The sequence below is a fragment of the Sparus aurata genome, chromosome 23, assembly GCF_900880675.1.
Source record: "Sparus aurata chromosome 23, fSpaAur1.1, whole genome shotgun sequence".
NCBI lineage: Eukaryota > Metazoa > Chordata > Actinopteri > Spariformes > Sparidae > Sparus > Sparus aurata.
This window is the reverse complement of record NC_044209.1, coordinates 19,810,708-19,837,655: the sequence shown is the minus strand read 5'-3', so window position 1 is coordinate 19,837,655 and position 26,948 is coordinate 19,810,708. Positions and strand designations below refer to the sequence as shown.

The 26,948-nt window shown below is 41.3% G+C and overlaps 2 protein-coding genes across 4 annotated transcripts; both read left to right on the top strand.

Moving 5' to 3' along the window:
• The first annotated feature begins 1 nt into the window (after position 1).
• On the top strand, positions 2–10,276 carry ddx42 (DEAD (Asp-Glu-Ala-Asp) box helicase 42). 3 transcript variants are annotated; one of them, XM_030407531.1, is made up of 18 exons: positions 2–104; positions 1,005–1,223; positions 1,358–1,508; positions 1,602–1,663; positions 2,096–2,132; positions 2,530–2,682; positions 2,799–2,903; positions 3,069–3,188; positions 3,294–3,470; positions 3,590–3,718; positions 3,829–3,928; positions 4,012–4,059; positions 4,150–4,247; positions 4,538–4,814; positions 4,958–5,184; positions 5,287–5,397; positions 5,693–5,806; positions 8,960–10,276. In XM_030407531.1, the coding sequence occupies exons 2-18, from the start codon at positions 1,006–1,008 to the stop codon at positions 9,557–9,559; spliced, it is 2,727 nt and encodes a 908-aa protein (XP_030263391.1). In that variant the 5' UTR covers positions 2–104; position 1,005; the 3' UTR covers positions 9,560–10,276. The 3 variants fall into 3 exon arrangements, with proteins under 3 accessions (XP_030263391.1, XP_030263392.1, XP_030263390.1); XM_030407532.1 differs by lacking the exon at positions 8,960–10,276 and adding an exon at positions 8,777–8,912 and having other exon boundaries at positions 16–153; positions 5,693–5,836; XM_030407530.1 differs by having other exon boundaries at positions 17–153.
• A 1,308-nt stretch (positions 10,277–11,584) lies between these two features.
• Positions 11,585–26,157, top strand: limd2 (LIM domain containing 2). The gene is made up of 4 exons (XM_030407966.1): positions 11,585–11,782; positions 20,889–20,933; positions 21,168–21,304; positions 23,151–26,157. The coding sequence occupies exons 1-4, from the start codon at positions 11,780–11,782 to the stop codon at positions 23,308–23,310; spliced, it is 345 nt and encodes a 114-aa protein (XP_030263826.1). The 5' UTR covers positions 11,585–11,779; the 3' UTR covers positions 23,311–26,157.
• The last annotated feature ends 791 nt before the right edge of the window (positions 26,158–26,948 follow it).

Sequence of the window (26,948 nt, the reverse complement as noted above, 5' to 3'; positions counted from 1 at the left end):
ACACGAACGACGACACACCCACTGGGAACCTTTGCGCGCATTAATGACGTCAGCAGCGCTTGGTTTACTGACAACACTGGCGCTTTTACTGGCATAACAAACAGGTAAATGCGCCCTGTTAGCTGCTGTTAAGAAAATCAAACAAACATTCAGGTAAGGCACTGTGTTATTTTATACTGCACGGGGTTGTGAGAGGCTTCCTAACTAAATCATATTCACGGCAAATGATCCACCCTAGCGTCGCACACCCCCTCCTCGGCCTCATTTTGCGGCCTTAAAGCTAACGCTAACGTTATGTACAGCTAGCTAGGTGGTGGTCTCTTGACAATGTTGTGCTGTCATCCGATTTCCGTAATACAAAGAAACCACCCCGGGCAGCTGAATACTTTCGCTGTATTTAATTGTATGGTCGTATTTACAAAAAGTTTGAGTGTCTGTTGACATGCTCAGCCTGTAAACGTCCCCCCCATGTAGAACCCTGCTTAAATTATGCCTGATTAACTTATGTACGGTTGATTTTTGACAAACGTGCGTGCCTCCATTAACTTGTAAATGTCTTAATAAATGCGTGCATTTATTGCAGTACTCGCTACGTAAATCAATATGAATACATTATGTTGTTGCTTGTCTGTACTACTACTAAGTGAAAGTATCCTTATGCGACAGGTTGTTCTGTTGATATTGAAAGCAATGAACCAAAAAGAAAGAAAGAGAGAAAAGGCTTTCACCAGCAAAGTGAAAGGCAGTCAAAGCTTCTAATTTACACCTTGGACTCATGAGTAACAGTCGTTCTCGTTTCTAGTGAACCCCTCATAGTCCATCAAAATACACCTGCTGTAAGTGTTTCCATGTTTACTAAATGGCTAGCTGGAAAGATTTCCATGATTCCGATAGGTGCCTCGTTGCACCTTCAATAAAGAACCAAGAACAAGCCAATACCACATGTTGAAGGTCTGGTGTGATTTAAGATGTTGAGGGCTTGTTTCTCCTCCTGTTTCTTACAGTATGTCTATGAACTGGAACAAAGGCGGTCCGGGGGTGAAGCGAGGGTTTGGGTTTGGAGGATTTTCCCTTGCAGGGAAAAAAGAGGAACCTCCTCTCCCAAATAAATCTCACACATCATTCGGACCAACAGGATCAGCTGGGGGGTATGGGAAGAACCAGCAGCTCCCCTCATTCTACAAAATAGGGACAAAACGAGCTAATTTTGATGAGGAAAATGCGTGAGTATTACATCTCTCCCCTACACATGAATATACTTATATATATGTTCAACCTCTGACAGAGCAATGGATATATGATTTGATTTGTGGTATTTATTTTATCATAAAACTGCATATTTGTTATTTTCAACCAGGTACTTTGAAGACGATGAAGAGGAGTCCAGCAGCAATGTTGATTTGCCGTACATCCCAGCTGAGAACTCTCCCACACGGCAGCAGATGCAGTCTGGTGGTGGCTCAGACAGTGAAGATGACCCACTGGATGCCTTCATGGCAGAGGTTGAGGTAAGAATGAAATTACAGTCAGGCAGAAACAAACCAGAATATGATTCCAAACGCTTAATCTGCTGTTTTCTTTCACACATTTTTCTCCTCCAGAGCCAAGCAGCTAAAGACATGAGGAAACTAGAGGAAAAGGAAAAGGAGAAAAAGTCAGCAAAGTAAGAGAGACTTGTGCTCATATTTTTTAAAATGTATTTTATTTTTAGTCACTTCTAGTCAGGTTCTTATGCAGGCGCTTGAATTGAAATCTGCACAGAAGGGAAATAGAATTGCCCACAACTGAATCAGTATCATGTAAGTGGAATATTATAATTCTAGTTAAATCCTACAGTTAATTTTTATTTAACTCTTGTACAATTCACTGCTTTTAGAAATGTCTTAACTACCAATAGCAATTTAGCTTTATGCTGAAATGATATTCTACACTTCTCCAATTATGGGAAGAAAGCGTTGCACATCCAGCAATGGTTTTGCTGGCTTTATAGACGTAATCAGGTAATCAGTGACCTTAGTCATAGTGGGATGTGGGCTGTCTTGGGTGTATGAACGAGCCGCAGGGAAGTTTTTTTTTTCTCCGCTTGTCATTTCAGGGGTATTCGTGATGACATTGAAGAAGAGGATGAACAAGTGAGTGAGCCCTCCAAAGTTCTTCATCCATTACATCGTTGATCAGGGAGGTCTTCAGACCAAACATTCCCTAAATCTATCCTCTCTAATCTTGTGAAGCCCCCTGCCTTCCCCTCTATCTGACATGCAGGTTGCACTTAGGATCATACCGTATCAATGGAGTTGTTCTTCTTGTGTAGATCATAATTGTTTATTGGAAAGTGTGAAAAAAGCATGTCTAATTTTTGCTATTTTTGTCAGCACGTGACCGAAAAGTTGATATCAAGTTGTGAACTGTATTTCATGCCTCTGTTACAAAGCTGATTGTCTCTTCAGGTATTTAGTTACTGCTGCCTCGATGCTGTGGTAAGCAGCAAACCAGCTCTGTTCTTCATATGAAATGCTGTGCTCTCTGCAGGAAGCCTACTTCCGCTACATGGCAGAGAATCCCACTGCCGGGCTGACCCAAGAGGAAGAAGACGAAAACATTGACTACGACAGTGATGGGAACCCAATTGCCCCTACCACTAAGAAAATCATCTTGCCGCTTCCTCCCATTGACCATTCTGAGGTCAGCTGACAATTCTGATTGAGCACAGACAGTGAGAGTGCTGTCTTCATTATGGATCAGCATTTTATGACTTGAAATTAGTGATTTAAAAAAAAATAAATGTCTTTTTCCTATAGATTGATTACCCTCCCTTTGAGAAAAACTTCTACAATGAGCACGAGGAGCTGAGCAGCCTGACTGGAACCCAAGTGTTGGAATTAAGACACAAACTGAACTTAAGGGTAAGCCCAGGATTCCTGCACACTATTAATGTTCTTTAAATTAAATAATACACTTGTCTTGGTACTTTGATCCCATTTTTCCTAAATGGGGTCCTAATTCCTCTAGAGCCATTAGATGTGGTGGCTGTGTGGGGGGAAATGTTTATCTTCTTGTGTCTTTCTCAGGTATCTGGTGCTGCACCTCCAAAACCTTGTACTAGTTTCGCACACTTCTCCTTTGATGAGCAGTTGATGCATCAAATCCGCAAGTCTGAGTACACTCAGCCCACACCAATTCAGTGCCAGGTATAGAACAAGTTTATCTTTAGGTTGCAAAATAACTGAATATAAACTGTTTTGATGATTTCATTGAGAAATGTATATTGTGTTTGTACTCTGTCTGGGTTTTAGGGTGTTCCCATAGCTCTTTCTGGACGTGATATGATTGGCATTGCAAAAACTGGCAGTGGCAAAACTGCTGCTTTTATCTGGCCCATGCTGGTTCACATCATGGACCAAAAGGAGCTGGAGGAAGGAGAAGGGCCAATTGCAGTCATTGTGTGTCCCACCAGAGAGCTTTGTCAGCAGGTGAGAGAAGGGAAGGGATGAAGTCCAGTTCTGTAATTTTACAGATGGTATTAAATAAAAATGTATTGTTTAGCAAATAAGGTCACTTATGTGTGTCACTTGTTGTCAATGTTTTCCAGATCCATGCAGAATGTAAGCGTTTTGGTAAAGCCTACTCATTGCGTTCTGTGGCAGTGTATGGAGGAGGCAGCATGTGGGAGCAGGCCAAAGCTCTGCAAGAGGGAGCAGAGATTGTGGTGTGCACTCCGGTAAGAGAAGAGCAACCAACTTTTGCCTTTGACACTGCCTTCTAAGAGAAAAATTCACCTTCCACTGAGGCAACGAGTGTGAAATTTCATGTTTATGTGTGTTTGCATAGGGTCGTCTGATTGATCACGTTAAAAAGAAGGCCACATCCCTGCAGAGAGTGTCATACCTGGTCTTTGATGAGGCAGATCGCATGTTTGATATGGGCTTTGGTGGGTTTGCATTATCAGTGCTGTACCAAAGATGTTTTAAAAATGTTTTGTGCACTGCAGCTAATTTTCTCATTCCCTTACAGAATACCAGGTTAGATCTATTGCTAGCCATGTTCGTCCAGACAGACAAAGTAAGTGGATCTCCTTAGTAATACGACAATGTTTTATTTTTATAAGAAGCAAGGCTCGTAGAATTTGAAAACATTTGATTTCCTTCACAGCCCTTCTGTTTAGCGCTACTTTCCGAAAGAAGATCGAGAGGCTGGCCAGAGACATCTTAGTAGACCCTATTCGTGTTGTGCAGGGAGACATTGGAGAGGTATGCAGCTTCATACATGATCTGCAAACACACACAAAAAAAACATTTTTTAGAGCGACTACACAAAGAGACAAATTTGCTCACTGTATTACAACAAAATCTACAAAATTCTACAGGTACAATACTCCTAATTGGAGACTTTAAAACATGTGAATTTAAATTATGTTTGTATAATACATTTGTTCTGATCAACTATTTTTGTAGCAAGAGTGAATGTCTTTAGGTGTATAGTATTTACATTTGCATGAGAATGTAGATACCATGCTTTAATTGCTGTCATCTCTATCTAGGCCAATGAGGATGTGACCCAGATGGTGGAGTTGCTGCAGAGCGGCTCAGATAAATGGAACTGGCTGACCCGGCGGCTGGTCGAGTTTACCTCCTCTGGCTCAGTCCTCATCTTCGTCACCAAGAAGGCAAACTGTGAGGAACTGGCTACTAACCTGAACCAGGAGGGCTACAGCCTGGGCCTCCTGCACGGAGACATGGACCAGAGTGAAAGGAACAAGGTCATCAGCGACTTTAAGAAAAAGAATTTGCCTGTTCTGGTGGCAACTGACGTTGCTGGTGAGTCCAAGGAGTGAGGATAGAGATGGGAGAAGTTTCTTGCTCCCCATTTCTTTCCTTCATTGTGGCTTTCTGTGAAGCACTCACAGGTTTCTTCATTTCATTGTAACATTTTCCTGCTTCCTGTTTGTATCCCTCCCCAGCTCGTGGTCTGGACATTCCATCCATTCGCACAGTGGTGAACTACGACGTGGCACGAGACATCGACACGCACACGCACAGGATTGGCCGAACTGGTCGCGCTGGAGAGAAGGGTATGGCTTACACTCTCCTCACCAACAAAGACACCACTTTTGCCGGTGACCTCGTGAGAAATCTGGAGGGAGCGAATCAATCTGTTTCCAAAGAACTGATGGACTTAGCCATGCAGGTGAGATGGAAGAAGTCAAAGAATTAAAAACACGGTAGAACAAGTGTATTGTTTTTGAATTTTGAAGTGAATGTCAAATATGTCATGTTTACTTTCCCCCAGAATCCCTGGTTCAGGAAATCCCGATTCAAGAGTGGTAAAGGAAAGAAGCTGAATATTGGTGGAGGTGGTCTTGGTTACAGAGAGAGACCAGGCCTGGGAGCTGAGAGTTCTGTAAGTTACTAATTGCAGCACTGTAAATCTTTTTTTTTTTTTTTTTTGTAATAAAGTATCATAGTATTTACTGTCTCATTTGACATCAACCTTTTGTACCACTTGTTTTCTCGCCGACAAAATGTGAACTGAAAAATGATCAAATACTAACATAAATTCTAGACTATACCCCTAAACTTTGACCTCTGACAGCATTAAAAGCTCTATGATGGTTAAGAAATTTCTTTCAGATTGATGTGATTCACAGTGATGTTTGGAGAGAATTGGACACATTAACACTCTGTTGACTTTACAGGAACGCAGCAGCAGCAGCAGCTTGTTGTCTTCCACTAGTAGCTTTGAAGGCTACAGCAAACCAGCCACAGGGGCACTTGGCGATCGCATGTCTGCAATGAAACAAGCCTTCCAGGTAGAACTCTCTCCCCTCTGTTGGCCTCTCTTAACCTGTTCGCACCCACCTATTTTCAGTAACTTCACCTATTTAGCATACCCAAATGGAAAAGCTGATAACACAAGAACTACAAGTCCGAGATGGATGTATGATACGCCATTTGAAAGCTGACAACCTCTAGTTTCTGTGAATGTGTTTATTTAGCATGTACCATACACACAACCAAAATGACATCAGTTCAAACATGGCTCTAAAACATTTTTTTTGTCTTCGAAAATAATAGGTCATATTTGAATAACAATAACTAGGATGTGCTTTATGTAAGGCATATGGCAATATAGCACATACCTTCCTCATCTTGTCAACTACACCTGGGTGAAATTTTTGACTTCTAGGCCTACCCTTATGGGAGTTATGGAGGTTTTAGTTTGTGGTGTCACTGGCGTCCACGAACCTCTCCAAAACGTCTCCAAATGGCCAAATTGTGCCAAATGCTTTTACTCACTTCTGTGACACTGGAAACATTACTGAAGCATTCTGGTGACTATAAAACCTTTCTCCATGATTCAAAACATAATTTATTCACACATTCATTTGATGGGTGGTTGGAGGGGTTTCCACACGCTTCTAGGTGGCCATATTGAGATATTGTCATGTGACAAGACACTACAGAATAGTTACCATTATACAAAAATGACAGACTATACTGAACTGAATTTCAAACAAGGATTGTATTATCTATCAATACACTATTACTGTATGTATAACTGTGCCAATATCAACAAAATATTAGTGTTTGCCATCAAAGTCCCAAGCACTGCGTCGGTGAAAAACAATCTGAAAAACTGCAGTGGACTGGTTGCCACTCTGGTCTCCTGCTGTGGTCCGGGCTGTCTCACCGGCATGAAGGCAACTTGAGCAGGCTCAACGTCGTCATCCCCCACATCATGCCACTGTTGTTCCTCCGTGTGGGAGCTATGTGCTCTGGAGGATCCTCCTCTTCTGCCCCTCCCCCGGGCACGTCTGGCAGCACGGGAACGTCCAGCAGTTGGTGTAGAAGCTGCAGCTTCCCCTGAGCCAGAGGGGGCAGTGAAAGATGAAGCGGGGGAGGTAGCACTGGTGGATGCAGACGATTGTTGCCGCATCTGCCGACCACCTTCAGCAGGAGATGGGGTTTGGCGTCTGAGTGTCCTACTTTGAGGCTCCCAATCCACGTCACTGTCAGACTGTGACCTACAAAACACAATGCAATGCACAAATGTTACCAAATATAATGAAAAAATATATAAATGCATTTCAATGGGGTGTTATTTACATAGGAAACAAATAAACACGGATATGATATTATATATTACACAAAACCATCAGGGAAATAACTGTACATAAACAGAATAATTGAATTGGGGGAATATTCCCAGTGTCTGGTCAGTGAAAAAGATCTAGTTCAATTTGTTTACAAGCTTGAAAAAAAAAATCTAAATAAAAGGGAATTAGAGGATAGTCTGTCCCGGGGGGTGGGGGAAGAGAGAGACACGGACGGACGGACGCTCATCGCCGTCAGCCGGGGGACGGACGGACGCTCGTCACCGTCACGCTCGGAGTATAGCGCCGCTGAACTAGCGGTTTAGCGGTGTAGCGCCGCTGTTCCACCGTCTGGGGAGAACCCTGCTTAGGCGGGAGGCAAAAACGCTTGGGCGCCGCGCCTGAGCCGTATAATGGCAGGGAAAACCCTGACATTATAGAATAGGATTACAAGGATTACATAACTTTGGTTGAGTAGTTGAGTAGCTAGCTAGCTAGCTAGACTTAGCAAGGCTAATAAGGCCCTGGGGCGCTAACCATTTAGCATCATTTATGACATGCTAATGTATACTGTACTGTTTACTGTAATCATAAAAAAAACCCCACCCACTAACTTTCATTCAAATTTCACTCATGGCTAAATAAATAAATAAAACATGATCAAAGATAACGTTACTCACCGATCTAAGATGTCGTCATGTCCCTGAGCGAACATCTCCTCTCTCTCAGAGTCATACTCACTGTCTTGACTCTCATCAGATGATGCTATAGTTCATTCCTGGTCATCTTCTCGGATATATTTGGATTTCTTCCTGGCTTTCGGCATTGTAAACTCTGAAAATGCCTACGAAGAAATGTAAATGTTTGCTGCGTCTCTTCACCGTGCGTCTGCTGCGTAAAGTCCGCCCACGAGTCGCCAGACGCACGGAAACCCCTCGGCTCATAAATACCTGACCTGGGCACGCCTGCCCTCATTAGAAAGGTAAAATAATTGGCTAGAAGCCTGAGTTATTGACATGTCGATAGCCAATACGCTATTCCTATACTAAGGCAACGAAAAACAGTAAACAAAGTCTATTGGTCCTTCAAACAGGCAGCGCTCGATCTACTTCAGGGGCTCTGCTGGGGTGAAAACTGAACAGAAAAAGATGGGGACACTTTTATTTTGTAGCTAGCAAAGTGATGAAAACAAGCATACCCAACATCACCATACAGGAACTAGAAAACATTTCGGTGCGGCCGGTAAAGTATGAACTTTATATGCCGGACAAAGTTGGCAGACGGTAAACAAATGGATTTAACAGGACGATATTCACAAGCTGGAATAATTTTATGAAAAACCATTTTTATGCTTTTGATCAGTGGATTCTTACGGACAACTGGAATATAGATAATTGAGGAATGGACACATATTACGGCTTTATGGCCGCTTCAAAGGTAGGGAGTCGCCGTGTGTTTCTTGTGTCTCACGTTTACCATGCTGGTGAATATCAATGATTTATGGTTTGGTGCTCATGATTTCTGCAAAATCAACTGGATGAATGAATTGCGGAGATTCTCCTCTTTCTAACGACGTATAGTATGTCCATATTGATGAAAGTTGAAGCGGGATACGTCACTGCGCAGTGTAGACATACAGTCATTTATCTGAAATCGCCCGTCGGCGGGCGGGTGGGTGCGGAGAGGTTAATCATTAATCATGATTTTTCATTTTATATACATTTTGGTTTAGTCAACTGTATGTTAACCAGCATCCTATCACCACAATGCAAATATATTTTGGCCATTTTTGTCTTGAGGCAGTGAAATCCAATTTTTGAAGGCAAAAATTTAGCCTCCCAGGCAGTTACATGTCTCCTTTTCTTGTAGGCTCAGTATAAAAGCCACTTTGTAGCTGCATCCAGCGGCCCCCCAAAGCTCACCACCAAGTCTAACAGCTCATCAGGCTGGACCAGTGCTGGCAGCCTGAGCTCTGTGCCGACGGAGGCCCCCAATGGTTCAGAACGGTCCCAGGGCATCACCATGTCCATGTGTGGCTTCACCAGCGCTGGCTCCCTGAGCTCAGTGCCCGCCAGTCAGACCAGTCCACAGCTCAGCAGCTTCCCTCCGCCTGCTCCTCCCTCACCAAGAGACAGCTCACGGGACAGACACGGGGAGGACCGGGGGCGCCATGGAGACAGTTACCACCGCCACAGCGACAGGAGCGATCGGCACAGCGGAGATGATCGCTACGGAGACCGGGATCGCCATGGAGACAGAGATCGGGACCGCCACGGGGACCGAGATCGCTACAGCAGCAGCCGCCACAGCGATAGTCGCAACGGAGATGGAAGCAAAAGGGACAGAGAAGATAGGAGGAGTGAGAGGGATGGGGGAGACAGGGGGAGTGGGGAGGGGAGGGACAGAGGAGATGATAGTTTTGCCGTTCCTGAGCCACCAAAACGTAGAAAGAGCAGGTGGGACAACTAAAGAAAAACACATTAATAGAATAACATGTGCACCCAGCTGCTCCCTGATGAGCTTGTCTCTTGTGTAGGCAGATAGCAGAGCATATCAGAGGCTGACACAAGCATAGGACTGTGTGGGGGATTTCAATACAAGTGTTACTGATGCTCCTGTCAGGTTGGTTAGGACCTTGTAATATGTCAGAGCTCAAGAGAGCGTGTCATACAGATCAACACAAGCAGCTCAGAGACAGCCACTGTACATATACCATCAAGACTGTTGTTATTGTAAAGTCCATAGGGTCGAGCAATAGAGCTGTAATGAATTCTGCTGTCGGTAAACAATTCAAAGTTAGGTTTTGTTGTTTGTTGTCTTGTTTCCTCTCACTGAGCTCCAAACATGCTTTTATGCTTGCAAACCTGATGCTTAATTTTGTATCTTTGCCAAGTGTGTTGTGTGTTTTAATTTTGTTAATCTACAAAGCTAACTCTAATAGCTGTTTCATTTATAAGTCACTCTGTGATTCACAGTCACACACAAACACACATGTTGAAGACTATGTATAGCTCTTTTTTGTGTCTTGTACTCAAGTTTAGTGAAGTGCCTTTCCTTGGCATTTAGTCTGTATGATTTTGAATTTTTTTTCATGAAGATGCATTTGTTTGTAAGAGAGGAATTTCAACTGTTTATGCGCACATGGGAAATGTTAAGTTTTGATTAAAAAGTCTCATTTGACATCAACCTTTTGTACCACTTGTTTTCTCGCTGACAAAATGTGCATGCATATTGTGCTCAGTTCAGTCTATAAATCCCTAAAAGTCTCCCTTGATGCCAGTGAGAAGGCAGGGAATGCAGGTACTGGACACTGGAAGCTTTTATATACAATTAAAAATTATTCCAGATCAGAAAACTGTCTTTGAAATAAAGATAGTAATGTGATAGGAAAACCGATTTTATTGTAAGCTCTTGTAACCGTTATGACAGGTTATAAATATAGCATTAGGGTTGTATTACTAGTAACAACAGTAGCATTGCCAAATATATCATTGCAGTTTCCCGCTGGGACCACTGGGAGGCAGTAAACACTGATGATTATAAATGCACTCATGTCTGGCCTGTTTTTGTGTGCAGACAAAGAGCATGTTTTTATTGACACTGACATTACTAACATTTACATTTCACTGAAGAGTTTAAGTTGCATTATCTAACTGAACAATATAGAACAACAAACATTATTGTGAATACATTGCTTCAGATAGATTTACTGTTAAAGTGTTTTAATTGTATGTTATAATGTATCGTGTTTTGTAAGCAGGGGATTTCTTTTGTGTCTAAACTCTTCATTGGCAGTGTAACTGTAGCTGTCAAATGAATCAATTGGGGTAAAATGTCCAATATTTCCGTCTGAGTTGTAGTAAAGTATAAATTTAAAGTAGCCAAAATTAGAAATACTCTAGTAGGTTCCTCAAAATTACATTCGAACTGTGCACTATATGAGAAGATTTATAGTCACATTTTTCGTTTCAAACCCTGGTGCTTACATTTCACACAATGCAGCCTATCATCTGAGTGACATTGCTGGAGGCAGTTTATCAGATTACATGCAGCTTCCTGTGAAGCAACAAAAGGCTTTATACTTATTTTCTCACATATGCAGTTGTACTCCCAAAGATCTGTAAACGCACTTTAGTGCACGTACAATCTGTGGAGGTACCCATAAATACAAAATCAAATGCCAATTTGAGTCAAAATGATAACCAAGCTGCTAATGTAGTAGCGTTCAGATTTATTTATAACATGGAAACCAAACATCACATGCTCAAAAACACAAAACACATTCAGGAGGGATCAACAATCAAACCAAAAATAATGTAACAGGGAGCAATTAAAAATTCATTATCCTTTTAAACCTCGATTAAAAAAAAAAATAGGGTAATGTATTATGCGAAAGCTTGACAGTGACATCCTTGTTCCACTCATAGTTGTGGTTTGTCCGACAGCCCGTGAACGCATCCGGAGCAGATGAGAACCAATAGCGTGCGACATCCTGCTGAATAAGAAAAAAACGTTCTGTTGAAAACAGAGACGAGGAGCGAAGCGGAGGGTAGAAAGTCACCGGCACCGGGGCCAGCGTCTACAACAAAGCCTGCCACAAAAGTGAATGAGAAAGCAAATATCAGCCTCCAGCCACTGAGTGAACAGACTGTGCGTTATCAGCCAGCGTGTCGCAGACAAGAAGCGCAGATGGTGAGTGCCGTTTCTCGTCTATTTGCTCCGTGTGTGTCTGCAGCCTCCCCTCCCTCCGCTGCTCTCCTCTCTCTGCTTCTTTTTTTTTTTGTGAGATGAGGTGAGGTGATGATGTCCGTCCACTGGCTAAAAGGTTTAGCTAACCAGGAGCCGGTTTGTTGTCCAAGCCACGCCACGGGCATCGGATGTAAATGCATTTTTTAATCCAAGAAACATTAAATGAGGTTTTGTGTTGGATTTGGGCGACATTTTTAACGGCCGCCTTCGTGTTCCCCAAAAAACACCGCTATTAGTGAGCTAGCTTGATGGCTAATTATTACCAACCAACGAGGTGATTTAAACCCAATGAATAACCTTACATTACATTACATTTATCACATGCTGTTCAAGCTTATATCAGTAGCCCTATTTTAAACTGATACAAATCAATTCGATTATGCCTCCTTATCAGCCAATTTGTGGTTTTGGGGTACAATTTTGTGGCGAGATTTTTGTTTTGCTTTATTAGCAGTTTTCAGCCTTAGCAGATTAATATGTTTGTATTTCTTGCTTTGTTTTTGCAGTTATATGCTCAAAAACTGGCCTAATGTAGGGTCCCACCTTCTTAGTGTTACATAAGGGTCTGTAGAAAAGCAAACATGTACAGACAGTGAAGTAGTCTGTAATAGGGATTTCCAAGTGAGTTAATCCCTCAGACAAACAAAATTAATCAAATATGCACACAGATGAAAGCAGAAAATCCATTTCCAGCGTTTTGAATGAAATGTGGTGTTTACAGTACCCTCTAATAATAAGGAATACCCTTATTCTCAATGGATATGCTTATATTTAGACATTTAGACTTTTATCCTGGTTCTGAGGCTCATCCTACTCTTGTACGTGGGACAAACCTGGTTATTTATATCCCAATATACACAATTATAACAGTACACACATTTCTGACAAGCCTTTATATGCCACAGTACTTCAGCCAGCATACCCAAGTTTCACTAAGCTGGGATTGATCCAGGTTTGAACCCAGGATAAGATGTTTAGAGTTGCAGCATGTAAATGGGATACTACCAAACAGGGATGCACAATATGGTAAATGCACATTATCAACTATTTATCGGTGTTAATGAAATTATAAACGATAGATGGAGATGATAATATGAAGCCAAATTGCTTTTATGAACTGAACTAGTGCAGCATCTACACACTCCGATTATTTGTTTATGCATAAACAAACTAAGTAAAGCACTTTTTGTAGTCATGACTGAAAAAACAAACTGACACAATATCATACGGTTACTTTGTTTATATGTGTCGGACCCTGCCACCTTTCTAGCTTCAAACAGTGTTCTGGGGACATTATTTTCTGCTGAGAACAGCTTGTTTATGCAGTTATGGAAACGATGAATATTTCTGAGTTTGTATTCTTACCTCATTATTGTTGTAAAAAAATCAAACTTCTGAGTTTAATTTCTTCAAAACTACACAGTGCCCCCTTTAAATCACTCATCTCTGCACACAACATCTTACATATACTACAGGTTGGGGACTCCTTTTTAATATACAGATGTGTGAAATTATCTGTTATGTTATTGGTATGGTCCATGAGATGTAGGTAATTATCAAAATCTGCTGGGGAAAAAATCTAATATAGTGTATTACTATAAAGCATGGCTAAATGGTCTAACCCATCTACTCAAAAACATATGAGTGTCCCCAGACCTCCATTATGGGAACAGAAATCTCCACTTCAGCTCATGAGCTCACCTACAGCTGCTGAGACTGTGAGCTGAGTAATACCAAATGGATGAGTGACTGGATTAAACCTCTGCATAAATCAGCATTAGGGTTAAAGCTCTCACACCAGGTGGAAGAAAACGTGTGTTTCACTGTTGACAGAAATTTCTCGCCTGTGTTTGTGTTGTCGAGCAGTTTACAAACTGCTCTGTGGTCTGGTTAAAACCACATTTTAACCATCCAGGGCACCACATCTACAACGGTCTGTCATTATAGCCCTGGCATATGGCGACCAGGCTTAAGCAAGTATATGGTCATTTTCATTTCCTGCCACCGTCAGTGGGCAGCCTAACTGTTATTTAAGTCAGAGTTGACAGCACAGATTGACACCCCACTCTGCCGGCTGATTTACGTCAGTATTCTGTTGGATTTGAGAGGCTGTTGTTGCACTTTGACTTGTTTAAAAAAATAAACAAATGATGCGGATTTAGAGTAGACAAAGCACTTTGCACAAAGCTGCAGTGAGGACTAATAACATTTTTTTTTTTTTTTTACCATATGCTCTTCCATCAAACAATTACCATTAATGGCACAAAAACCTGATTTGTTTTGCATGTCAGAAGTGCCATATGTTGGGTGGATGGGGAGGGGTGTTTTCCTGCTGTCAGATGTGCAGAACAGTATTAATGGGTCGCCAGCAGGTCCAGACAAATGAGCTGCAGGCAAAAAACAGTCAGAGTGATGGTTATACCTTGCTGCAGTGAATACCTGTCCCTTTTTTTTCCTCATACCCTGTTATTTTCTTGTTTTATAAGCAGGGTGGTTGTGTAAGCAAAGCATCATAAAGACCCTTCTTTAGGCCTGAAAAAGGTTTCTCAGTCAGGGGTTGAAGTTGAGTAGTAGGTTTGTCTTAGGAGCTGATCTAATGAGGGCTATCTGGTTTGAAAAGACTTGAGGGTACACTGTTTCAGCACTTTTTGTTTAGTGTTCCACAGTGTCATCAGTCAACAGCAGACCTTTTTAAGTTCTCTCTCAACTTTAACCTATAACCTTATTGTGGGAAAAAAAGCATGAAACACTAATTTCCCTGTCCCGTGTCCTTCACTTTCCCAATGTTTAAGTCTCAAGTTAAGGAGCCTCCAGTGTGATGGAAATTTTCTGCGATCACAAAGCTGATATTTGCATGTGAGATTCTGTTTTGACGACGAGATGGGGCATGTTTAATCCTGAATTCCTGTCCTGGATGAGAATTTGGCTGTGAGATGTTCCCTCTTCTTGACTCTGTGATAACATCTGATCAGTTGTAGCACTGGAGGCTATTTCTATCATCACAAGGCAGCGTGTCCTGCCTCTTCAAGTCAATACAGGCTCCAGGTCTTCTTTGACAAGCAATCACTGGTTTTTCTCCTTGCAATTTTGAGAAAACATAAACAGACCAGCTGCTTCAGCATACCAGGATCAGCCATTAGTTTTTATGTTTTTCACCGAGTCCGACACTGGTCAAAAATGAGGGATGTATTACATTTGTTTTTGTAAGGACAGACATTGTATTTGCCTTTATGGCTTTATATTTAGTTACAGATTCTGTGAATTGTGTGAATTGTCTAGCTTGGTATTTGAAGGATCTCTGACAGAGGACTTGATTAGTTGTAATTATGCCCTCGGGCAGTGTCTTTTAAAGAAGTAATAAAAGGAAACACTTAGGGCTTTTCAGCACAGTCAGACGGATACTGCAGTGCAGAACTTAAGTTCGTGTGAGCAAAAGTTGCTGACTGCTTAATACAAGGGAATAATCAGTATTACTTTCTCTATCTGAAAGGCCAGCCTGCTTCTCAGAAATGATGTCGGCAAGGCAAAATGTGAGTGTTTGGTGTCTTTTACTTTACGAGGATGTAGTTCTCCCTTGAGTCAACATTTCAGTTATTTTTTGGTTTTTTTGTTTTGCTCTTTAGGTCATAGACCTGCAATAATTAGTTGGTTAATCAAATTAGTGGGCCAACAAAAAATAATAACCAACTATTTTGATAATAATGTAATCTTTTAAGTAAATTTTCAATCTAACATGTCAAAAATCCCTTATTTACACAGTTTTATGTAATTGTGAATTGAATGTCTTTGGTTTGTACTGTTAATTAAACAACACATCAGACATTTGAGGACATCATTGGGGGGGTTTAGGAAATTATAAAAGAAAAGATTTACATTTAATTGACAAAAGAAGCAGTCCATATTAATTAACACATCTGAAGTGGCAGCCCTAATTTCTTCAAGTAAAGAAGGTTTTGACTGCTTGTGATACTAAGGCAACGTAGCTGCATATTTGCATCAACCTTAAAAGGTTCTATCTGGACCTTGACAGCCACCCCAGACAAGAAGTGAAAAAACAAGTGCCTGTCAGCTGACTAAAGATGCATCTGATGCTCTGTTTCTCCAGACACTGAAAACTGCCCCGTCACTCTCTTGTACAGGAAGCTCTAAAAGGGAAGAGAAGTGGCTGACCGAATGCCCCACGCCATCACACAGTTTTGATTACTCTGCAGACTGGTGTGGTGAACCTCAGTCTGCACTCTGATGCATACTTTCATCATTTCCTCAGCCAGTCAAGTGTTAAAAGCTCATGTTCAGCAAATACTTACTTTTCCATCACTTAAAAAGTTTTTTATTAACCCCAGGCTCCTCGTCTGCATAACTTGTTTTGTCTTTCATGTTCAGAATTACTGATGGAAGATTGCTGTCAAGGGGAGTATATATTTTCCCTGCAGCGGCTGTTTTAGTCGTTGGACCAGTGCCAAGGCTTGCAGGTCTGCAAAGTGCAATATACAGTAAGATACTATCTGCATAAAATATTAAGCTTAAGACTCATGGGCCACCGCTAGCACTGGACTGGAAAATGTTGTTTGTTATGATTAGCTTACCGTTAAACTGCTTGACAAGCGACAGATGGACTCATTACCACTTTTTTGTTATGTTTGAAGGATGAGGTTCTTCACGTTTGTTCTGTTGCGTTCCACTGTGCTGTCCCGAATGATTAAACAATGATCACATATCTAAAAATAAGAGATGGGGAGAGTGGGAGCCTTGCTTTGGATTAATGACATAAGACGTTTGTTAACATAGCGCCTGCCTTCCCTTCTAGGGGCCTGTTGGAGTGAGTCGTGCACCACAGTGTGTATTGAGTAATGATCAAGTGTGAAACGGGGGGTTGTCTTATTGAGTTGTGTCCATCAGCACTAGGAAGAGAAGCACAGCAGATAGTTCCTCCCATTTAACTTTTTATGAACATATGACCTTACACCCCCATCATATTCTGAAGAGTTGTTGTAACCGTTCTAAATGGCTGTGATTAACGTCAGCAGATAGCTCTTGTAAACGCTGAGATTTAGACAAGAGGGGTCTGGTTTGTAGTTGTGGCGCCTGTTTGAGTCAAGTAACAGTGACTTTCACACATTATTTTGAAATGGAAAGCTCTCGACAGTACATCCTCAAATTCTCACCCTATTACATCTTTCTCTGATTTTGATAGAATAAGGCCAAACATGGGGGTCATTTAACTCCCCCATCTATCACATGGTTGGTCTTTGGCCTCAGGGGGTGAATAGACAGACAGTGACATTAATGGTTTGAGTGTTTTGCTTTTTCAAGGATCCTCACAAGTAGTTACCCCAAACTTGTGCTTTGGTTTGAAGATGAAGATACACAGTAGTCGATAACTGATTACATTAGGTGTCCTGTGGAGGTTTCTTGTATTTCTTGTACACATCCAGGTTCCCTGTAATCTGTCGGTGTACACATGTGTGAAATGCCATTCCTTCTACACTTGCACGGCTGGTTTTTCTTCAGTATTGGAAATTATCAGTTGTTGACATCAGTATATACTACCTAGCAGGCTTTTTCTTTGCTGCCTTTATTGGAGCATTACTGTGTTTTTTGGTATGTTACCTCCACCGACCGTCAGTCAGTAAAATAGTGTGAATGCCATTGCAGAGTGTGTGTATATATAACAGCACCCTCATCCTCAAGCGCCCTTATGAACAAAGCAAACCAGTGACTGAAACATACAAACATTACTCCATAGTTTCCATAGTTTGGTCTTTATGTTAAGCTAGGCTCGCTAGCAAGCTGCTGGCTGTAGCTGCTTGTGCCGTTGTTTCGTGAAAGCAAAACTTATCATATTCGCCCTAGCAACCTGAGAGTGGTATAGATCTTTTAGCAAACCCACAGCAAGGAAGCCACAATGTATGCTCCAAAATGTTCTCCTTTAAATTGATGTAAGGAGAAAGGGGGGCCTGGCACTGTCTTCCCAAAAAGCTTGTTGCAACATGAACACAGCAAGCACACACAAGCAGACATGTGCAGGTGTGATTAAAGTTGTGGCAAGGACTCTACATACAGCCACTGATGGCCTGAGGCAGGAGTTGAACCTCTGTTGCAAGGAGATTTCACCACTTGTGTGAAAGTAGTCTTTGTTTGGTAAGATACAACTCTCCAGCTGGCTGCTCACACACTGGTATGTCAAATTGCTTCACAGATAAAACACTGTTGTGCATAGCAGAGCTAATTAATTACACTACAGACCCTCTTTATTCCTGTTCACATTGAACACCTTGTTCTTTGCTCAGGCCTTTCATTTCCCGCCCCTCCATGTATTTAGTGGTATTTCTTGTCTCCCTAATTAGCTAGGCTAGTTTTTTTTATATTCATACTTTTGAACAGAGATCATAATTCTTATGTAGTTGGTTCACTCTGCAGCTGATGCCTTCAGACAGAACGAGTGGTCTTAGGCAGTCATTTTCTTGGGATGACAGTGAGCTAGGACTTTAGCTACTGTTTGTCCCTGTTGAGACAGAGGAAGCTGCATGTGTCATAACAACTTCCTGCCACATTTGAGTTGTTTGGTGACAATTGAGACTCATGTACATATAAGGCAAAAGAGACAAGATGGCAGAAGCTAATCTGAAGTCTTCCAGGGTGTGTGTGTGTGTGTGTGTGTGTGTGCGCGCGTGCGCGTGCGCATGTGTGGAATGCCTACCCCCTAACATGGTCACTACTTTTGCTGCCCTGTTTTTGCAAAAAAAAAAACTTTTGGCAATTCTGTGCCTTTACTCAAATCAGGTTTTCCTTTTTTGGCTACATTATTTCATGTCACAGATGAGGTCCATATTGACCTAATTTTCCTGCTTTAGACTTCTAACCTCCCACTTCAGTAAACTTTCTCTACAAATAGACTGTGAGAACTTTACCCATTTTAAACATCAGTTTTCATTCGTGCTAAATAATTGTGGGAAGATCAAAGTCACGTTGGCTCAGCAGCTTCTTCTGCAGCAACAGGAAGTGGTCTAGCGTGCAGCCTGCTAGATAACCAGCAATGTGTAAGCTGTCTGCTAGCTAGCAGAAACATATTTTGTGAGCTTCGACAGAAATCAGGGATGAAGAGGAGAAGGCAGACAGTTAGGATCTGATTGCAACTGCAGGAAGCTGCATGGCCTCACTCTCTAAATGAGCCAATCATTTCAAAAGCATGCCATCCGGTTCTCGTAAGTGCAGACAACACCCTTGCAATTCCGCGCACTGAGATGTTTGGTGGTGCATTAAGGTGAAAGGGTCAAAAATAGTATTCAAATTACGATGCATGCTGTTTAGATTGCTCATGAAAGAGCGCCGGTCTTATCATTCCAGATCAATTAACAAGTACAGATAAAGATGGGCTACAATAACACATACCATGCGACAGTCTAGATTGTCAACCCAGTCTTTTCAGCTGCACTGTTGCACTGCACTTAATCTCAATAGTTGCATTGTGTTCGGAGCAATGTTGCACATCAGTGGGCAGGACATCCTTCGTCAGTATTAACTGTGTCCTTAATACACACTGAAAGGTTTCCACTGGCCACGCAGTGACATATTTTTAAATTAGGATGACTGAGCATGAAGTTCCAACAATTTGATAACCCCATAATGACATTTTGAATGGAAATGCTCTTCTGAATGGCAAGTTAAACACTATAAATACAGTCTACATACATATATCTATATAATATAGATATATATAATTGTAATGTGAGGGATGATTGTATCAGAATAAATGGCCTGTATTTCAGCTATTTCTTTGCCCCCTTGTCATTTCTTTGCCCCCTTGCAGTTCCTGTCAGTACAATAAACCTAACTCATTGGTCAGTAATACAGGTTTTGATTTCAACTCGGATCAGCAGGTCACCAAGGAGGTGGATACACAAACGTCATGCTGTCACTTCCAACACTGCTGCGGACTCCTGAAAGGTTTTTTTGCTTACAAAGCAGGACATTTAGAAAGTTAAGGAGTTATAGACCTGCAAAAATGAAGATCAGCATTTGCCTCTCATGCCAAAGATCTCCTTCTCTTTGCAGCTCTGGTAGCAGCCCCTGAAACCCCCCCTCCACCTCCACCACTTCCTCCAGCTCCAGCCAAACGGCCTTACATAACAGGGTTTTAGCAAAGTCTGCAGTGGACTTTTCCCTTGCCTAAACAGAGGCTGCCCTTCTTCCCTGCACACTGGCTTTTCCATGGCAGTTACTGTGTACATGCCTGAATGTCTCTCCGTCTGTTTATTATCCGCTTGAACTACCTGTTAGCCCTGCTTAAAGATGTGGCCGTGCTTGTTGCTGCTGTAGACTGGCTGTAATACTCCAGAGGGCTCATACAGTCATTACTACTGTGTAACTTGCTCCAGCTTGTGGTCGTGCAAGCTTCTTAACCTTCTGAGCGCCTAGGGGGAAGTTTCTCAATTCCTCTTGTCATCGTGAATCAAACTGTAATTACCGTACTAAAACACTGACACCTTCAGAGCAAAATGGTGACATATGTAGGCCAGAGAATTAAAGAGGAAACCCACAATTGTGCATTATTATAAGGTTGAGTGTAAGAAAGGCCTCATTACATGCATGGACTACACAGTCAAGTCAGTCATTTTTTTAAAATAAAGACTAGCGGGAATAGTGTAAGTCCTGTTATATCATTTGAAAGAGATTTCATTTGTAGTTTCTCAACTGGAAGGTCGGTTCTGAGCTGTTCTGCTATGTTGAGGGCAGCCCCATGCAGAGCGTCCCACAGCTCAGCTCACATGGCCAGACAGAAGGCACCTGATCCTCTCCCAGGGGCGCAAAGAGACAGATGGAGCAAATAGAAAGAGGAGGGAGAGAAAGAGGGATCAGATTGACAATACTCACACACTGGTAAAGGTAATAAGAGGACAGTGAAAAGACATAGGTGTTTTTTCTTTCATACATGTGACATTCTTCTGATGCGGTGCAGGTGTCTACTGTAGATTTCCCCAAATATTTGTTTTTGCACTTAACTACACATTTATTTAAATGTTAAATTTGTTCCTCTTTGGTTATACAGGAGACCAGGAGCACCACTGAAGAGAAACCTGTCCAGCGATCTAAGGTAAATAAGCATCAGCTGTCTTTGCTTTCTCATCCTTCTTTCACGGGTCTCTGTTCTCCTGTTTGCATTACTCTTGCTCCATTTCACTTCCATCAGCCTTTGATCTCAGAGGAGAGCATAGGAAGTCTTTCCTGCTTTTTGTGTCTCTTGTAAATGCTAGCTTTCATCTCACTATGAATTGAGACCTGTTTTTCTTTCGGTCTGGTAGTAAATCTGTATATACTATATGCTCAGTCCTTCAGCTTTAAGACCCAAAAGGAAGTGTGTTCATCATGTGAGAAGACGGTCTACCCGATGGAGAGATTGGTTGCCAACAACCTGGTCTTCCATTCAACATGCTTCTGCTGCAAGCACTGCAACGCCAAACTCAGGTAACCATATATAGTTTACTGTAAGGGAGGGTGAATATCACAGTCTGTCTAGTCACAAACACATTCCACAATCTAAATTGCGGTACACATAGGTATAGGTACACCTGAAATAAGCTTAAGTTCTCCGTTTGTACCATTAAAACATGATATTGCCTTGAAGATAATTCCTTTTTGTCCCCCAGCTCTGCATCTGCCATGTTCCTAACTACAACCAAGGTTCTTTTAGTTAAGTCTTGCCACTTGGCAGCCATCTTGGCAATGCCCCTGGGCAGTTATTTTGGGCTAACAAGACCAGGCCCCTATGTAAATGAATCAGGAGAGAACAGTAACCTTACTTTCAGTGGTCACTGGTACATAACAACTACATGTAAACTGTAGAGTCGGCAGTCAAGTATGATTTTTAAAAATTACTTACGCCAAAACGTTTGGTGACTTTGCCCCAAAATAAGTTGTACGACACGTCTTCCCCCACAGGTTATACTATTACTACACATGCACCAGTGTCATGACACCAACTGTGTTAACAGCTCAGTCCAGAGCGAATGCAAGTTTACTGTCTTATGTTTGAATGACCTCACCTCCCTTGGTAATCCTGTGTCATAGCGTGATACCCTCCTCTTCCATGCCTATTGGAAGTCCGTCTGCAGCCTCACCAAATCGGTTTAAACTGTTGTGAATCTCAGCTGTGTGCACGTGTTTGACGGTACAGCGTGTCTCCGTCACATCAAATCCGTCCACCTATCGCTTGTTTCTGCATGTTGGAACTTCAGTGAGAGGCTAGGATCAGTTTTTAACATGTAACATTGTTATGACTTGAGGGGTTTTGTTTTAAGTTAGCTACTATATTACATCACAACAGTGATGTTGCACTCTGGGGGGGCACCAATCGCACAAATTGCACATTTCTACATAGTGTTGCTTTAAGGGGTTTGTCTTCTCTCATATAAACTCTCAGCTATAAATCAATTTCTTTGTTTACAATACCTCATCCAAGGAAAGCCATGTTAAGTTCTTTTCCCGATTAGCATAGGCATCTAGTTGGCTACACTGCTGGTTTGTTCACATAGTGCAAATACTCTTGTCAGTGTGTGAGGTTTGGAAACGGTAGTCAGAGGACATTAAACACTGCAATGTGTATGTTCCGCTTGACAATTACTCTAAGGACACCTTCATGATCTAAAATTGTTTTTGACAGTTTCCTGTAGTGCTGTCAGTTTTTATTAAAAATTCTAATATTCGTTCGAAAGTGGGGGGAAAAGTTCTTATTCGAATGTAATGACCTATTCGGATTAAAAATGTACGCAACAAATAAGCGCAACAGACCGTTTGAAGTAGTTCGCCTTGTGACCCTTGACCTATCAATTCAGCTAGTAATATTATGTTGTTTGCTACGAAAATGGAGGACACTAGCAAGCAAAGCCGTCCCGAGCGGACAATCACGACACCAAAACATCTGAGAAGTAGTGTATGGAAGTATTTTGTACAAAGCAGCTGTCTTACTCTACAACGACAACAAATCTGCGGACTCACCTAGCTCACAACCTCGTAAGCTAAAGTATAGCAGGTGAGTGTACAACCTCGTCTGACTGCCTACTACTCGGCACATTCAGCTTCAGCAGACCCTTTGCCAACAGCTCGCAAAAATGCCATCACCGTCAAGAAAGCACGATTTACATGCAATCGTATGCGGCCCATTGGTATCGTTTCGTTACGGGTGTCATTTCAAATTCGTTCGAACTTGATTTTTTGAAAAAGTGACAGCCTTGGTTTCCTGTATGTTTGCATGACTCTTCTTCTGGCTCCTTCGGTTTGATTATAACTGTTTATTTCTCCTCTCTTTCGGCAGCCTTGGCACCTTTGCAGCTCTTCAAGGTGAATTCTACTGTAAACCCCACTTTCAGCAGCTGTTCAAAAGCAAAGGCAACTACGACGAGGGCTTCGGACGCAAACAGCACAAAGAGCTCTGGGCCTCCAAGGAGACAGATGATATAACAAAGACGGCATAATCATGTATGCCTGTGTCCCATCCCTTCCCAACCCTGCTTCTTCCTTTTCCTCCTCCTAACACCTCCAATACATCACGATGAACACGTGCCTCATATGCTGGGGCACTGTTAAATCACCCACGCATTCACTTGCTTTTTAAATGCCATCAGAACAGATACATGCACAAACAGCTAGGAAATGACTGGCCAGTCATAATCATACCACTTCGAAATCAATTTTGGGGATTTATTTGGGGTTTGATTTTATTGTATTTTCTTAACTTTATTTTCCTGTTTGGAATTGGTAGTTGATTGTGACCAAAAGCCTTCTCCAGTATGAGGAGTATAATAATAAAATTGCTTGTATTTTGGTGTTTTTATTCTTTTTAATAATTTGCACCCTTTTTTTTAACAAGTAACTGTATGCTCAGGCAAACATATCAGAGGGGTCACAGAGCATCCATGTTTTGCAGTAGAGCATACACTCAGGTCAATTTTCACCCAAGGATTTTTAAAAAGATAATGCATATTTTCACTGATTTCAACAAAACACAACTCAAAATAATAGTCCTCAGTAGTGTGACTTTGCTGTCAGTTTGTCAGGTTTCATATATTTGAGGAACAAACAGGGTACAGAGTACTGTAAAATAACCGCACACATCAGCAACGGCTCACCTCTCGTCTTTTAATTTTTGTTTGTGGCTTCATCCCATGGTTCGTTCTTATTTTATTGACCACTGAGTCTTATCCTTGCATGTTGGGATGACTGGGTCTTAATAGCCTTATCTTATGACTGTATCGGTCTTTTGTGTTGTGAATGATGATTTGTTTGTTTCATAGATACGTAGGACGTTCGTTTTTAGAAGCACTTGAGTTCGGATTTGATTGATGTCATGGCATAAGTTGATCTTTCTCTGAGCTTTTATGGCTGAAATTTAAATGGAATTCTCAGATTGTGTTTTCTATACTATCTGTAAATAGAGCTGTACTTGTGATTAGTGAACAATCCCCACCATACTGTACTCTCGTCGTGCACATATGACCACACATGATCACCGGACAAGGTGTTGATAACTGAGGCCTCGTTCTTAAACCTCCGTCTCTCCGTCATATGAAACATTGTAAGGGGAGCTGTAAACGTTTGAGTAAATTGATTACAAATGCGTTTCTGTGTCACAAATGAGGATGTTGAAGGACGGAGCCTAAGCCGTGCAGGAAATCACACAGTTTTGTTCCTCCGTCATTTCACGCTTGTCGGTTGTTGGCGTCTTGTGATGATTTTCCCTTGCTGTATTTGTATTTGTTCGTGTAACTGGACGGTTTTTATGGGGACGTTGACAGATCCAATTCAGTCACAGTATCTTGAACATTCATCACTATTTGTTCCCCACCCCCCCCCCCCCATTCCCATCCAGTAAGCGTGGACAGGTTTCCTTTTTAGATAATTGCCTTCCTGTTCTCATCTCCTGTCTTATTAGCTAAATACATCTTAGCGCTTGGACCTATTTCTTGATATTGAATTTACAGTAGGTGTCTGATGGAGGGTTTGTCACATTATTGGTCCCCTGATGTGCTCCTGCATGCTGCATGCTAGACCCAGTGCAGAGCACCCAGTGCAGAGCACCCCCTGCTGTGGAAATTGTGACATAACTTCTAGTGTGAAAGGAAGAAAAAAAAAAAAAGATGCCCGTGAACTCAACATTTAGCCTTTTATTCAAAGTTTTTGGAATACGTTGCCTCGGCCAGCAGTGCAGTTGCACTCCAGCCACTTTTTATCTCATTCAGTTCCAACACCTAAGAGAAATTAACCCAGTTAGACAAGATTTTCGCCTCTATTTTTTCATTCTACGCAAGAATGAGTCGAAAGCCATTCAAATATCTCATTGTAGAAAATCTCTGAATACTGCTGAGACTTGAATGACACTTGAATGACACAAAATACTTTTTGTGACTGAAGGTTTACTGTGAATTTGAGCATGCTGTGCAGAATAGAAAGATACTCAAAACAGATGCTAGTTTTTCTAAAGAGAAGCCTTAGAAATAAATAGCTGACCTTTTATTGCTGTTTTAAACAAGACCTTTGAGTGCACAGATCTTTACAAAGAAATCTCCTGATCATGCCTTTTCAAAATCAGACCTATTTTCTCTCGAACCCCCTCTTAAACATAGGATTATTTCACTCAACCAGCAGTCATTTTTCCTATCTAACCACTTTTTATCCACATGTAATGTATCTTAATTCTAATTCTACTGTATGTGACAATGTATATTTTATATTTTCCCTTTTTCATTTTACAACGGTCCTCTGGATCCCCGAGAATGCTTTAAAATCAAGAATATTGTATCTAGAAATGCTGTTTATGTCACTCTCCATTAGCAGTTCGCCAAGGTACAACTGCAGAATCTGTGAATTGCAACTCTTAAGTGTAACAGAGCAGACAAGGTACACTTTACACTGGTGCCAAGTGGCTCAGGTGAATGATTGCAGTGTAGCGTGTTAAATGTTAAACCTGTGAGTCATTTCATTTTTGTGCTAAACTTGATGTGGACTTACTTTTCAATGCTGTTGTCATCTAGACATTTTAAATGTATGCATCCTTGAAAATGTATTCTGTATTACAGACTTGACCTGTGGATTGAGGTGGCCTTACAGCAAAAGAACGCTTGGACTGTGTGTATGCAGTCTCTCTCCTCTATTCTCCCTTCTCTCTATTGCTTAGTTGTGGTATGAAAGTGTAAAATTCTAAAATGTAAGCGCCCCCCTTTCTACGCCAATATACACAATCATTTTGTGCATTTTCTTTCTTGTTTTTATTTTTATTTTTTACATGCTTTTGGAGAAAAAATAAAATGCTGGTGTTGATTTAATGTAGTGACTTCCGTGTGTTTATTCATGTAAAGATATCCAAGTCCTTGAGTTCCCTGTAGATTAATGACTAAATACCTTAAAGATATCAATATTTTTGATTAACATATGGCTAAATTACTATAAATTTATGAAGTAAGGATGTTTTCAAAAACTGAGAACTGTAACCAAATACTTTGTTATGAATATACAGTATAAGTAGATGTGAATTAATTAACATAAGCAACATTACAATATTTTAAACTGTTCTCGTTGTAGCGCATGTGAAATCTGAATCTGCAAAGTAATTTTGATATCGTAAAATAGTGAGACAAAAGTAATGGAGTCAAAGGATTAATATTCTCTGAGAGAGAGGTACATTCACAATACTTATAAGTATAGTCGGAAGTGTATATAGGAAACTACGTATTAAATGGTAAATGCACATTATTGCATGTGTAATAATAATCCAATAACATACAAAAATGTCAAGGTTCAGGTGTAAAACAAGCATTATTGAGGGCTCTGGGTAAATTTTAAATAATTTCTCCACAAATCAGACAAACAAGGCAATGGAAACAATACTACTGCATTGGGCACCTTTACTGGTAATACTTTAAGTACATGTTCCTGATTATATCAACCTTACTTTTAATAAAGTATTTTTTACAGCGTGGTAAAATTGGATATGAACACTCCTTTCACCATCGCTTTCCGATTCTCCTATTGTTCTGAAAGCAGCATGAGCCTGATCTACGTCACAGTTGCTCCGCCCATTAATAATACAGTGCGCGCTCCCGCAGTAAGACTTCGA